Source organism: Rhinolophus hipposideros, assembly GCF_964194185.1.
Source record: "Rhinolophus hipposideros genome assembly, chromosome: 7".
NCBI lineage: Eukaryota > Metazoa > Chordata > Mammalia > Chiroptera > Rhinolophidae > Rhinolophus > Rhinolophus hipposideros.
The window spans coordinates 6,208,565-6,221,842 of NC_138053.1; the positions used below are offsets into that span (position 1 = coordinate 6,208,565).

Below are 13,278 nucleotides of genomic sequence, written 5' to 3' on the forward strand. Positions count from 1 at the left end.
GATGATAAATTTTACATGTCAACTTCACTGGGCCATAGGATGCCCAGATAGCTGGTTAAACAGTATTTGGGGGTGTCTGTGAGGGTGTTTCTGGAAGAGATGAGCATTTGAATTGGTGACCTGAGTAAAGCAGATGGCCCTCCCAGTGTGGGCGGGCATCATCCAATCCATTGAGGGCCTACACAGAACAGAAAGATGGAGGAAGGTTGACTTTGTTCTCTGCCTGCCTGTTGAGCTGTGCCATCAATCTTCTGCCCTAGTGCTCCTGGTTCTCAGGCCTTCAGACTTGGACTAGAATTTATGCCATTAGTTCTCCAGCTCTCAGCTTTCCTAGGTCTCTAGCTTGCATTGTGGGACTTCTCAGCTAATCACCTGAGCCAATTCCTTATAATAAACCTCATGTTATATGTATATAATCTCTAACCGGCTCTGTTTCTCTGGAGAACCCTGACTAATACAGGTAGCACCGGCCACACTTCTCCATTGTCAAGTTACTGTCTTACCCTCCCCATGTCTTATTCTGGTGAGTCTAAGCCCAGCCCACAATTAATGATGCTCAGTGCTTGTAACAGTAAGGTGACATGACCTCTGTGTCACTGTGTGTGGGTGGGAGTGCGAGCCCCTCTGAAATGCTATTGTAATAAGTTTCAAGAACCTTAAAAACATTTACACCTTTTGACTCAGGTATTCCACTTGTCTGATTCCATCGCACAGAAATAAACATGCACAGAAATACTAATGTTCTTAGACATTTATTATAGTATTATTTGTCATAGAAAAAAAACTTTTCAATAATATTATGTTTAAACTGCCATATAATGATTACATTGGACCCTACTGAATCATCCAGGACAGAATATTAGAAATTTATTTAAAAAATCATGTTTTTCAGGATTATAAATCCTCAAAGATAAGTAAATAAAGCAGAATGCCAACCTATGATACAGTAGTACGATTCTAATTTTTTTCTTAAAAAGTATACGTGTGTGCATATTTCAAAATGTGAATAGTGGTTGATTCTGGGTAATGAAGTTACAGAGGATTTCGTTTTTCTTCTGTATACTTTTCTGTATCTGCTAAAATTTTTATAATGTATATATTTCACAACGAGAAAAATGTTTTTAAAAAAGATCTTTTCTACTGATGAAGTCCAAAGTAAGGTTATAAATTGATAAATTCACCTGATACCAGAGTCTATATGTTAGATTAACTACTGAATTTTTGGCTCATTTGACACGATTTGCCATGAAGCTAATGGGGTCTGTGCTTCTGGGCCCCCCTCTTGCACTGGCACCTTCTATGGCCTTGGGAGAGTCCTGGAAATATGACCACATATGTTCCTGTAAAATTTGCTAGAATAAGGTATTTTCACCCATCAGTTAAGATTGCTGTCTCCTCCTCTGACTTTCCCTCTGCCACAGCCCCTCAGCTAATTTCTTGTGGCTACTGTAACACATTACACAAACTTAGTGGTTTTAAAGAACACACATTTATGATCTAAGAGTTCTGGAAATCAAAGCAGAAAATGGGTTTTATAGGGCTAGAACGAAGGTGTCAGCAGGCCTGCATTGCCTCTGGAGGCTACCAAGGAGAAGATGTGCCTGGCCTTTTCCAGCTTCTAAAAGCTGTCCACTTTCCTTGGCCCACATTCCTTGGCTTGTGGCGCCTTCCAGCAAAGGCACCACTCTACCCCCTGATTCCATTGTCACATCTCCTCCTTCTGTGTCCCTCTTTGTTTTGTTTTCTTTTTTAAAGATTTTATTGGGGAAGGGGAACAGGACTTTATTGGGCTACAGTGTGTACTTCCAGTATTCTTCCAAGTCAAGTTGCTGTCCTTTCAATCTTAGTTGTGGAGGGCACAGCTCAGCTCCAGGTCCAGTTGCCGTTGTTAGTTGCAGGGGGCACAGCCCACCATCCTTTGTGGGAGTCGAACCGGCAACCTTGTGGTTGAGAGCCCGAGCTCCAACCGACTGAGCCACCTGTCCGCCCCTCCGCGTCCTCTTTTCCTCATCAGGACCCTTGTGACCGCATTGGGCTCTCATTATTCCAAGAAAATCTTCCCATCTCAAGATCCTAAATGTAATCACATCTGCCAAGTCCCTTTTGCCATGTAAAGTAACATATTCACAGGCTCTGGGGATGAGGATATGGACGTCTTTGAGGGGCCATTATTCTGCTGACCATAATCCCCCATGTCTGGTAATGCTGGAGTGGACATGGCATCTTTGGGGTCTCGAGAAGGGGAAGCTGGGCTGGGGACACATTTAGTTTTCGTTTAGTGGTAGGTATTATGTGGCTTGCTGTTATTTTTGTGTCTGGGTAAGTTAACTGCTATTGGCTATCTTGCTACACTAGAAGTCCCAGTGTAGGAATGGTTCCAGGAATATTCCTGCAGTCCACTGTGTCAGCTCATCCGGTAACATGACATCAAGGGGCAAGGCCTGAGGTCGTAGTGTATCCAGAAGTATCTGGGAAGTAGAGGCGAAACAAGGTTTTAAATGTACAGAGCCAGAAGCTAGTCTGGAAAATTCTTCCAGTCTTTAAATTAGTAAAATTGTCAACAGAGGATTTGTTTTTAATTGATGCCTTGTCAAAACAGAAGTTCCCTCTGGTCAAGAATATACTCAGGGAAAAAATAAACATGTGGGATTACATCAAACTAAAAAGTTTTTTCACAGCAAAGGAAACCATCAATAAAACAAAGAGGGATCCTACTGAATGGGAAAAGATATTTGCCAATGATATATCTGATAAGGGATTAATATCACAAATCTATAAAAAACTTACTTAACTCAACTCCAAAAAAACAAACAACCCAATTAAAAAATGGGCAGAGGACTTGAGGAGACATTTTTCTAAAAAGGACATACAGAAGGCAAGCAGACATATGAAGAAATGCTCAACCTCACTAACCATCAGAGAAATGCAAATAAAAACCACAATGAGATACCACCTCACTCCAGTCAAAATGACTATCATCAATAAATCAACAAACAACAAATGCTGGCGCGGATGTGGAGAAAAGGGAACGCTAGTGCACTGTTGGTGGGATTGCAAATTAGTGCAGCCACTATGGAAAACAGTATGGAGGTATCTCAGGAATCTGAAGATACAACTACCCTATGATCCAATAATTCCACTCCTAGGCATCTACCCGGAGAAATCCAAAACTCCAATTCAAAAATCAGTATGCACTCCTATGTTTATTGCAGCACTATACACAATAGCTAAGACATGGAAACAACCGAAATGCCCATCGGTAGATGACTGGATTAAGAAGCTGTGGTACATTTATACAATGGAGTATTACGCAGCCATAAAGAAGAAAGAAATCTTATCATTTGCAGCAACATGGATGGATCTAGAGAACATTATGTTAAGTGAAATAAGTCAGAAAGAGAAAGACAAGTACCATATGATCTCACTTATATGCGGAATCTAAAGAAAAGAATATGTGAATGAACTAATCAGAGACAGTTTTGAGGACACAAAGAAAAAACCGAGAGTTGTTAGATGGGCGGGGGCGGGGGGGGGGTTGGGGATAAGGGGAAAGGTGAAGGGATTGGGAGGCGGCTGGTGGCCGCAAGATGACCTCAGGGTTTTCTGGAAATTAATTTGGGGAACTTATTCAATAATGTTGTAGGGGTTTTGTTGGGTATCCGATGGGCATGCGTCCTATTTGGGAGACCACCTCAGGGATGGTGTGGATGCCTGATCGTGGCGTTGTGCACCAGAGGCTAAACATTAATGAATGGCAACTATAATTTTATGTGTGTGATGTGATGGCTCGGTGTGAGGTCGGAGGGATGGTGGGTGGGGGTGGGGGGGTTTACAGTGTGAGGGATGTAGATGGTGGGCGTCTAAGTATTACCTTTTCTTGTACACCTGAAACTAATAAAAAAAAAAAGAAAAAAAAAGAATATACTCAGGAATGTAGCATAGGCAGTATTAAATAAACATCGTGTGAAATTTTTGAAAGGAATTACACAAAGTAGACTGGATCAGGATGCTTGTCTGTAGGGCAGACCTGTAGCACTGTGATGAGCAGCAAGTGTATCTGTGTATGAGTTTCCATGTTTTCTGCATCCTGACCGTCAATGATAAAAATGTGATCAACCGTGTTGGAGGAAATATTAAATTATGAAAATGATATTAAAAAATTATTGTCACAGAAAGAGGCAGTCAGAGAGTCTGCAGCCAAAATACCATACACATCATAAAACTCAGAGAAGAACATAGAAAAAAAGATTCTACACCCATTTCCAATGTAGAGGGGAGGGTTCCCACACCAACAAGCAATTCTCTTCCGACACCAGTGGGGTGTCCTACAATTAAACTCAGTTCTGACACCATCTTCCCAGACATAGCATCCAACCCCACAAGACTGCCCCAGCTTCAGATGCCCATTGTAAGTCAAGGTTGTCACCTCTGCCTCTGATCTATCGGCTATAAATGGGGGTTCCTACAACCCCCTCCTTTGATCAATTAATATGGTAGAGTGGCTCACAGAATTCAGAGAAGCATTTTAATTATTAGATTCCTGGTTTATTATAAAGGGATACAACTCAGAGCAGCCAGATGGAAGCGCTGCACAGGACAAGGGATGGAGAAAAGGCAGGTAGCTTCTGTGCCCTCTCCAGGCACCCCACTCTCCCCAAATCATGTGTTCACCAACCCGGAAGCTCCCCTACCCCATCCTTTTGGGTTTCTATGGAGGCTTCATTATGTAGATATGATTGATGAAATCATTGGCTATTGGTGATTGAATTCAACCTCCTGCCCTCTCTCCTCCCCAGAGGTCAGGAGGTAGGGCTGGATGTTCCAACCCTCTGATCCTCTGGTTGGTTCTCCTGGCAACTAGCCCCCATCCTTAGGTGTAGTCCAAAAATCAACTTCTTTAACATTACAAGAGATGCTTTATTGCTCTCTTCACTTAGGAAATTCCAAGGGGTTTAGGAGCTCTGTGCCAGGAACAATGGACAAACACCAAACATATATTTCTTATTATTATATACCACAGGTGGTTAATAAAAATATGTTTTTCTCTGGTTTTTATGATGTTTATGGTATTTGCTTGATAAATTTTTGTGGGGTTTTTTCGTGGTTTTTCTCATTCTAAATAAATATTCATTGTGTACCTAACTTTATATTCTTTTCTTAAAGCAGACCTTTCGGGCCCCACAAACTCTGGATCTGCCATTGTGTATAACACTTTATTCTTTGTTTCTATTTCAGTGTAAAGAACTGGCCAAGTCCAAGGCAGAAGTGGCCTGCATCGCAGTGTATGAAACAGACGTGTTTGTTGTCGGAACTGAGAGAGGACGTGCTTTTGTCAATGCCAGGACGGATTTGCAGAAGGATTTCGCAAAATACTGTAGGTGTTAATAATTTTATCCTTTGTATTAATAAATCTTAAGATATTTGCCGGCAAGTCTTATATAATGTTTTCTTCTGCGATATATAAGCGTTACTCTAAAAATGGTTCTGACGCATCTTTGACTTGGCACACCGGTGAATATTTACTTAATACTGGTGAGTCCAAGAAATATGGCTGGTTTATTTTGTACTGTGTCCTCAACAGGGTCTGGTTTTATAGACTAAGTTTGAGGCACATAGAGTAAATTGTCTTTGAAACCTAAAATAAACCCACATTAAAAAAAAAAAAAACTTTTATTTTACTCCTTCCCAAAGGAAAGGGAAAAAAGTGCCTTCAGCACTTGTTGAGTATTAATTTTGGTTAATAAACATTATACTCCTTTTCCCTTTTTTTACTACGGGACTTTCAGAGCCTTCAATATGACGATGTATTGTGAGTGCGTGGGAGCCTTAGTGAGCATACCTGGCCATGTGTGAGGGACACTCTATGGTGTCAAAACCTACACCTTATATAATGTTTATCTCTATCACTGCAGGTCATCTACAATGTACTGAGTTAGCAATTTTGCATTTCCTAGAATCAAGATAGGAAAAAAAACAAATAGGAAAATTTAATCAGAGGATAGATATAGATATAAATACAGCTATATGGATATGTAGATGTCTCCAAGGATTGGCAAAGGAGATACGTATCTACCGGAGGGGGGCAAAAAAATGTATACACATGACTTGTATCCATCTTTTGTTACCAGTATATATTGAGTATTACAATTTTAATACAGTATTTTCCTTTCTTAAAATGTGTACACATTTTTTGGTATCCTCTGTATGTAATTTTATTGCAAGATAAATGTATATCTACCTACCTAAGATTTTATATACACGTGTATATACGAGTATGTGTATGTGTGTATACACATATATACATATATAGTGTGTATATATATTACGTATATATATATTATGTGTATATATATAAAGTGTGTGTGTGTGTGTGTATATGAGAGATTGATTCAGATTGACTTCTAAAAACCTGATTGACTTTGTTCCAAAGACTTTCATATGTTGTGTTTTTATTACTATTTATTTCAAAATACTTTCTAATTTCTTACAAATTTCTAATTTTCTAATTTTCTTAGAATTTTCTAATTTTCTAATTTCCTAGCAATTTCTTTTTGACCATGGTTACTTAGGAGCATCTTGCATACATAACCTATTAATATTTGGGGATTTCTTGGTTATTGATTTCTAATTAATTCCATTGTGGTCCAAATATATACTCAATATGATTTAAATCTTTTTTTAATTAAAGATTATTGGGGTGACAATTGTTAGTAAAGTTACATAGATTTCAGGTGTACAATCCTGTAATGCATTATCTGTATATCACATTGTTTGTTCACCTCCCAGAGTCAGTTCTCCTTCTATCACCATATATTTGATCCCTTTTACCCTCATCTACCACCTCCCTCCCAGATTTTAAGCTTTTTGAATTTATCAAGATCCCATTTATGGTTTAGCACACCATTTATTTTGGTGACTATTCCATATGCACTTGAAGAGAATTTTGTATTCGACAATTAATAGACCAGGTAGGTCAGGTTGTTAAATAATGTTATTCAATTCATCTTGATTTTATCTGTTCATTTTATCAATTACTAACAAAAGAGTGTTAAAATCTCCAACTAGATTGTATATTTGTCTGTTCCTCCTTTTGGTTAGTATATTCTGCTTCATATATGTTGAAGATAAGAAATGTTTTCCTGGTGAATTGACCCTTCTGTTCCTCATGAAATGTTCCTTTTTGTTTCCATTTATAAACCTGATCTTGAAGCCTACTTTGTTTTGTATTTATATAATATACATATACATATGTGTGTGTGTATGTGTATATATATATACATATATATATATATATATATACACATATATATATATATATATATATATACACACACACATATATATAGTGGCTATATGCATATGCATTAATATATAATATATAGTGGCTAAACATAATATATAGCCACATCAACTTTCTTATGATTAATATTTGCATGGTATATCTTTTTCCACTCATTTACTTTCAGCTTTCTGCGTCTCTTGTAAACATATGCAGTTAGATCTTTTTTTAAAAAAAGCAGTCTGGGGTCAAAGAAGAAATTAGAGGAGAGCTCAAAAGATACATAGAAACAAATGACAATGAAAATACATCCTACCAAAATTTTTGGGATGCCGCGAAAGCAGTTTTAAGAGGGAAATTTATATCATTACAGGCCTATCTCAAGAAACAAGAAAAATCCCAAATAAATAACCTCATGTTACACCTTAAAAAACTAGAAAAAGAAGAACAAGCGAAACCCAAGGTCAGCAGAAGAAAGGAAATAACAAAAATCAGAGCAGAACTAAATGAAATAGAGAACAAAAAGACAATAGAAAAAATTAATGTGACAAAAAGCTGGTTCTTTGAAAAGATTAACAAAATCGACAAATCCTTGGCTAGACTCACTAAGATAAAAAGAGAGAAGACACTAATTAACAAAATCAGAAATGAAAAAGGGGAAGTTATCACGGACACCACAGAAATACAAAGGATTATCCAAGAATACTATGAAGGACTATATGCCACCAAATTTAATAACTTAGAAGAAATGGACAAGTTCTTAGAAACATATAGCCTTCCAAGGCTGAATCATGAAGAACTGGAAAATCTTAACAGGCCGATCACCAGTAATGAAATTGAATCAGTCATCAAAAACCTTCCTAAAATCAAAAGTCCTGGACCAGATGGCTTCACCAGTGAATTCTACCAAACCTTCAAAGAGGATCTAATACCAATCCTGCTCAAACTCTTCCAAAAAATTGAAGAAGAGTCAGTACTCCCTAACTCATTTTATGAGGCCAACATTACCCTGATACCAAAACCTGGTAAGGACAACACACAAAAAAGAAAACTACAGGCCAATATCTCTGATGAATACTGACGCTAAAATCCTAAACAAAATTTTAGCAAATCGAATACAACAATGCATTAAAAAGATTATTCATCACGACCAAGTGGGGTTCATCCCCGGGGCACAAGGATGGTTCAACATTCGCAAATCCATCAATGTGATACATCACATAAACAAAATAAAGGACAAAAATCATATGATTCTATCAATTGATGCAGAAAAAGCATTTGATAAGATACAACATCCATTTATGATTAAAACACTTACTAAAATTGGTATAGAAGGAAAATACCTCAACATAATAAAGGCCATATACGACAAGCCCTCAGCTAACCTCATAATTAATGGTGAAAAGCTGAAGCCCTTTGCTCTACGTTCAGGAACACAACAGGGCTGTCCCCTATCACCTCTGCTTTTCAACATAGTGTTGGAAGTCCTCGCCAGAGCTATCAGGCAAGAGAAAGAAATAAAAGGCATCCAAATTGGGAATGAAGAAGTTAAATTGTCACTCTTTGCAGATGACATGATGCTATATATAGAAAACCCTAAAGACTCCACCAAAAAGCTATTAGAAACAATCAATGAATATAGTAAAGTTGCTGGCTACAAAATCAACGTACAAAAGTCCATTGCTTTCCTATATACCAACAATGAAATCTCAGAAAAAGAGATAGAAAAAACAATTCCTTTTGCAATTGCAGCAAAAAGAATAAAATACCTAGGAATAAACTTAACCAAGGATGTGAAGGATTTATATGCTGAAAACTATAAGACATTTTTGAAAGAAATTGAAGAAGACACAAAGAAATGGAAAGATATTCCGTGCTCATGGATTGGAAGAATCAACATAGTTAAAATGGCCATATTACCCAAAGCCATATACAGATTTAATGCAATCCCCATTAAAATCCCAATGGCATTTTTTAAAGAAATAGAACAAAAAATCATCAGATTTGTTTGGAACCACAAAAGACCCCGAATAGCCAAAGCAATATTAAAAAAAAAGAACAATACTGGAGGTATCACACTCCCTGATTTTTCTTTGTACTACAGGGCTACAATAATCAAAACAGCTTGGTATTGGCGGAAAAACAGACACATAGACCAATGGAATAGAATTGAGAACCCAGAAATAAAACCACATAAATATGGACAGATAATTTTTGACAAAGAAGCTAAAAACATACAATGGAAGAAAGACAGCCTCTTCAATAAATGGTGCTGGCAGAATTGGATAGCTACGTGCAAAAGAATGAAACTGGACTGCTATCTGTCACCATGTACCAAAATTAATTCAAAATGGATCAAAGACTTAAGCATAAGACCTGACACAATAAACTGCATTGAAGAAAACATAGGTACTAAACTTATGGACCTTGGGTTCAAAGAACATTTTATGAATTTGACTCCAAAGGCAATGGAAGTAAAAACTAAAATAAACAAATGGGATTATATGAAACTGAAAAGCTTCTGCACAGCAAAAGAAACTATTGACAAAATAATGAGACAACCAACTGAATGGGAGAAGATTTTCGCAAACAGTTCCTCTGATAAGGGGCTAATATCCAAAATATACAAGGAACTCATGAAACTCAACAACAAAAAAACAAACAACCCAATTGAAAAATGGACAGAGGACCTGAAGAGACATTTCTCCAAAGAGGATATACAAATGGCAAATAGACATATGAAAAAATGCTCAACATCGCTAATCATCAGAGAAATGCAAATGAAAACCACAATGAGATATCACCTCACCCCAGTCAGAATGGCTTTCATCAACAAAACAAATAGTAACAAGTGTTGGAGAGGCTGTGGAGAAAAAGGAACTCTCATACACTGTTGGTGGGAATGCAGACTGGTGCAGCCACTATGGAAGGCAGTGTGGAGGTTCCTCAAGAAATTACGAATAGAATTACCATATGACCCAGCAATCGCTCTCCTGGGTATCTACCCCAAAAATATAAAAGCGTTTCTCTATAGAGACACGTGTACGCCAATGTTCATTGCAGCTTTGTTTACGGTGGCCAAGACATGGAAACAACCAAAATGTCCTTCGATAGATGAATGGATAAAGAAGTTGTGGTACATATACACAATGGAATACTATTCTGCGGTAAGAAAAGATGATATAGTAACATTTGTGACAACATGGATGGATCTCGAGAGAATAATGCTAAGTGAAACAAGTCAGACAGAAAAAGCAGAGAACCCTATGATTTCACTGATATGTGGTATATAAACCAAAAAGAACAAGACAAACAAATGAGAAACAAAAACTCATAGACACAGACAATAATTTAGTGGTTACCAGAGGGTAAGGGGGTGGGGGGTGGGTGATGAGGGTAAGGGGGATCAAATATATGGTGATGGAAGGAGAACTGACTCTGGGTGGTGAACACACAGTGGGATTTATAGACGATGTAATACAGAATTGTACACCTGAAATCTATGTAAATTTACTAACAATTGTCACCCCAATAAAATTAATTTAAAAAAAAAAAAAAGCAGTCTGAAAATCTCTTACTTGGATTGTTTCATCAATTTACATGAAACATAATTATTTATATGGTTTAATGTAAGGCTTTTATCTTGCTGTTTCTTACCTATTGTCCCATATGATCTTTGTGCCTAATTTTCTGCACTGTTTTAAATTGAGAACATTTTTGTATTATGTTTTTTCTCTGTTGACTTTTTAGCTCCTAGTTTTATTTTTTATCGGTTGTTCTTGGGATTACAATATGCCCTCCTAATAGTGAATCTAAAATTAATATTTCACTACTATACATACAATGTCAGAATCTTAAACTGTATAATTCTGTTTACTTCCCTCTAACCCTAATATGTTATATATTCTACAGTACCTTACTATGTTTACTTTAAGCAATCACTTTCCAAACTTTTTTCACTTTCTAAACTTTTAAAAAATAATCTTTTATTGTTATATACATTTGTACCAATACTCTTTTTTCCTTTTTGTAAATCTAGATTTCCATCTGGGGTTATTTTCCTTTAGCTTGAAAAACTTTCATTAGCATTTCTTTTAGTGTAGGTCTAATGGTAACAGATTTTCTCAGATGTTGCCTATTAGAAAACGTCTTTACCTTGCCTTCGTATGTATATGTGTGTGTGTGTTTAGAAAAATAATAACATAAAATTTACCATTTTAACCATGTTTATGTGTACAGTTCAGTAGTGTTAAGTATATTCACATTGTTGACAGCCTACTGAATGGAAGTAGATATTCACCAATGATACATCTAACAAAGGATTAATATCCAAAATTTATAAAGAACTCGTACAACTCAACACCAAAAAGAACAAAACAAAGAAACCCAACAATTTTAAAACTGGGCAGAGGACCAGAATAGACATTTCTCCAGAGGACAGAGAACCAATAGACATATGAAAAGATGCTCAACATCAGTAGTCATCAGAGAAATGCAAATTAAAACCACAATGAGGTATCACCTCACACATGTCTATCATCAATAAATCAACAAACAAGTGTTGGAGAAGACGCGGTCTTGGTAGGATTGCAAATTAGAGTAGCCACTATGCAAAACAGTGTGGAGTTTCCTCAAAAAATTAAAAATGGAACTACCTTATGATCCAGCAATTCCATTTCTGGGTATTTATTCGAAGAAATCCAAAACACTGATTCTAAAAGATATGCACCCCTATGTTCACTGCAGCACTATTTATGATTGCCAAGATATGAAAGCAACTCAAGTGCCCACCAATAGACGATTGGATAAGGAAGAGGTGGTACATATATACAATGGAACATTACTTGGCCATTCAAAAGAATGAAATCTTACTATTTGTGACCACATGGATGGACCTAGAGCATATTATCCTAAGTGAAGTAAATCAGACTGAGAAAGACAAAATCCATATGATCTCACTTACAAGTAGAATCTAAAGAACAAAATAAACAAATAAAATAAAAACTGACTCAGATACAGAGAACAAACTGATGGTTGCCAAAGGGGAGGGGATTTGGGGAGCTGGATGATAAAAGTGAAGGGAGTAAGAAGTACAAATTGGTAATTACAAAATAGTCATGGGGATGTAAAGTACAGTATAGAGAATATAGTCAATAATGTTGCAACAACTATGTATAGTGTCAGGTGGGTATGTATAATGTATTTGAAATTTAAAAAAAAATTAGAAAGGAGAGAGCGAGAGAAACATATACTTAGCTAATTAACGTAGAAAATATATTAAATGTACTGTCCATGGATTTTATTTGAAAGAAATTTATGATTTCATTTGACCATAGCAGGGCACTTTGTACAGAACTGGGAGTGTGTAATTAAATGGCAACCGCCTTCATTTCAGGATTGTCTCTCACTATCACAAACTGCATTCTTAAGGTAGTTACTTTGATTATTGTTTTCATAATGCATTTAAAAATATTACTGATATTGAGAGAAGAATCAAAATATACACACAAAACAAAATGGCTGTTATGCTATATATGGTTTGATGAGAACAAATAAATTAACTTTTTATTCTGTAATGAAATAAAATTCCACTTATATAAAAAACTGATTCTTAGAGATAGCATAGTGTCCCACAAGACTTTTAGGCTCTCTTCACTGTTTCATTCTTTTTTGTTTTTGCCCCTCCTACTTGGTGATTTCAAATGACTTGTTTTAGAGTTTGTTCAGTTTTTCTTCTACCTGATCAAGTAGGCTGCTGAACACCTCTAATGAACTTTTCAGTGCAGTTATTGTATTTTTCAGTGCCAGGTTTTCTGTTTGGTTCTTATTTGTGGTTTCTATTAGGTTGGTGCAAACATAATTGCGGTTTAAAAGGTTAAAAATAATTGTAGGGGCCGGCCTGGTGGCGCAGGTGGTTAGAGCTCCGTGCTCCTAACTCCGAAGGCTGCGGGTTCGATTCCCACATGGGCCAGTGGGCTCTCAACAAAAAAATAAATAAA

At 36.8% G+C, this 13,278-nt stretch overlaps 1 protein-coding gene across 3 annotated transcripts in view; it reads left to right on the forward strand.

The window, feature by feature from the left end:
• GTF2IRD2B (GTF2I repeat domain containing 2B) overlaps nt 1-13,278 on the forward strand; it is a 360,110-nt gene that overhangs the window by 299,996 nt on the left and 46,836 nt on the right. For all 3 annotated transcript variants that reach the window (XM_081053361.1, XM_081053360.1, XM_081053362.1), the window contains exon 3: nt 5,236-5,374. In XM_081053361.1, coding sequence (XP_080909487.1) covers nt 5,236-5,374 — 139 coding nt within the window. The remainder of the gene's footprint in view (nt 1-5,235; nt 5,375-13,278) is intronic.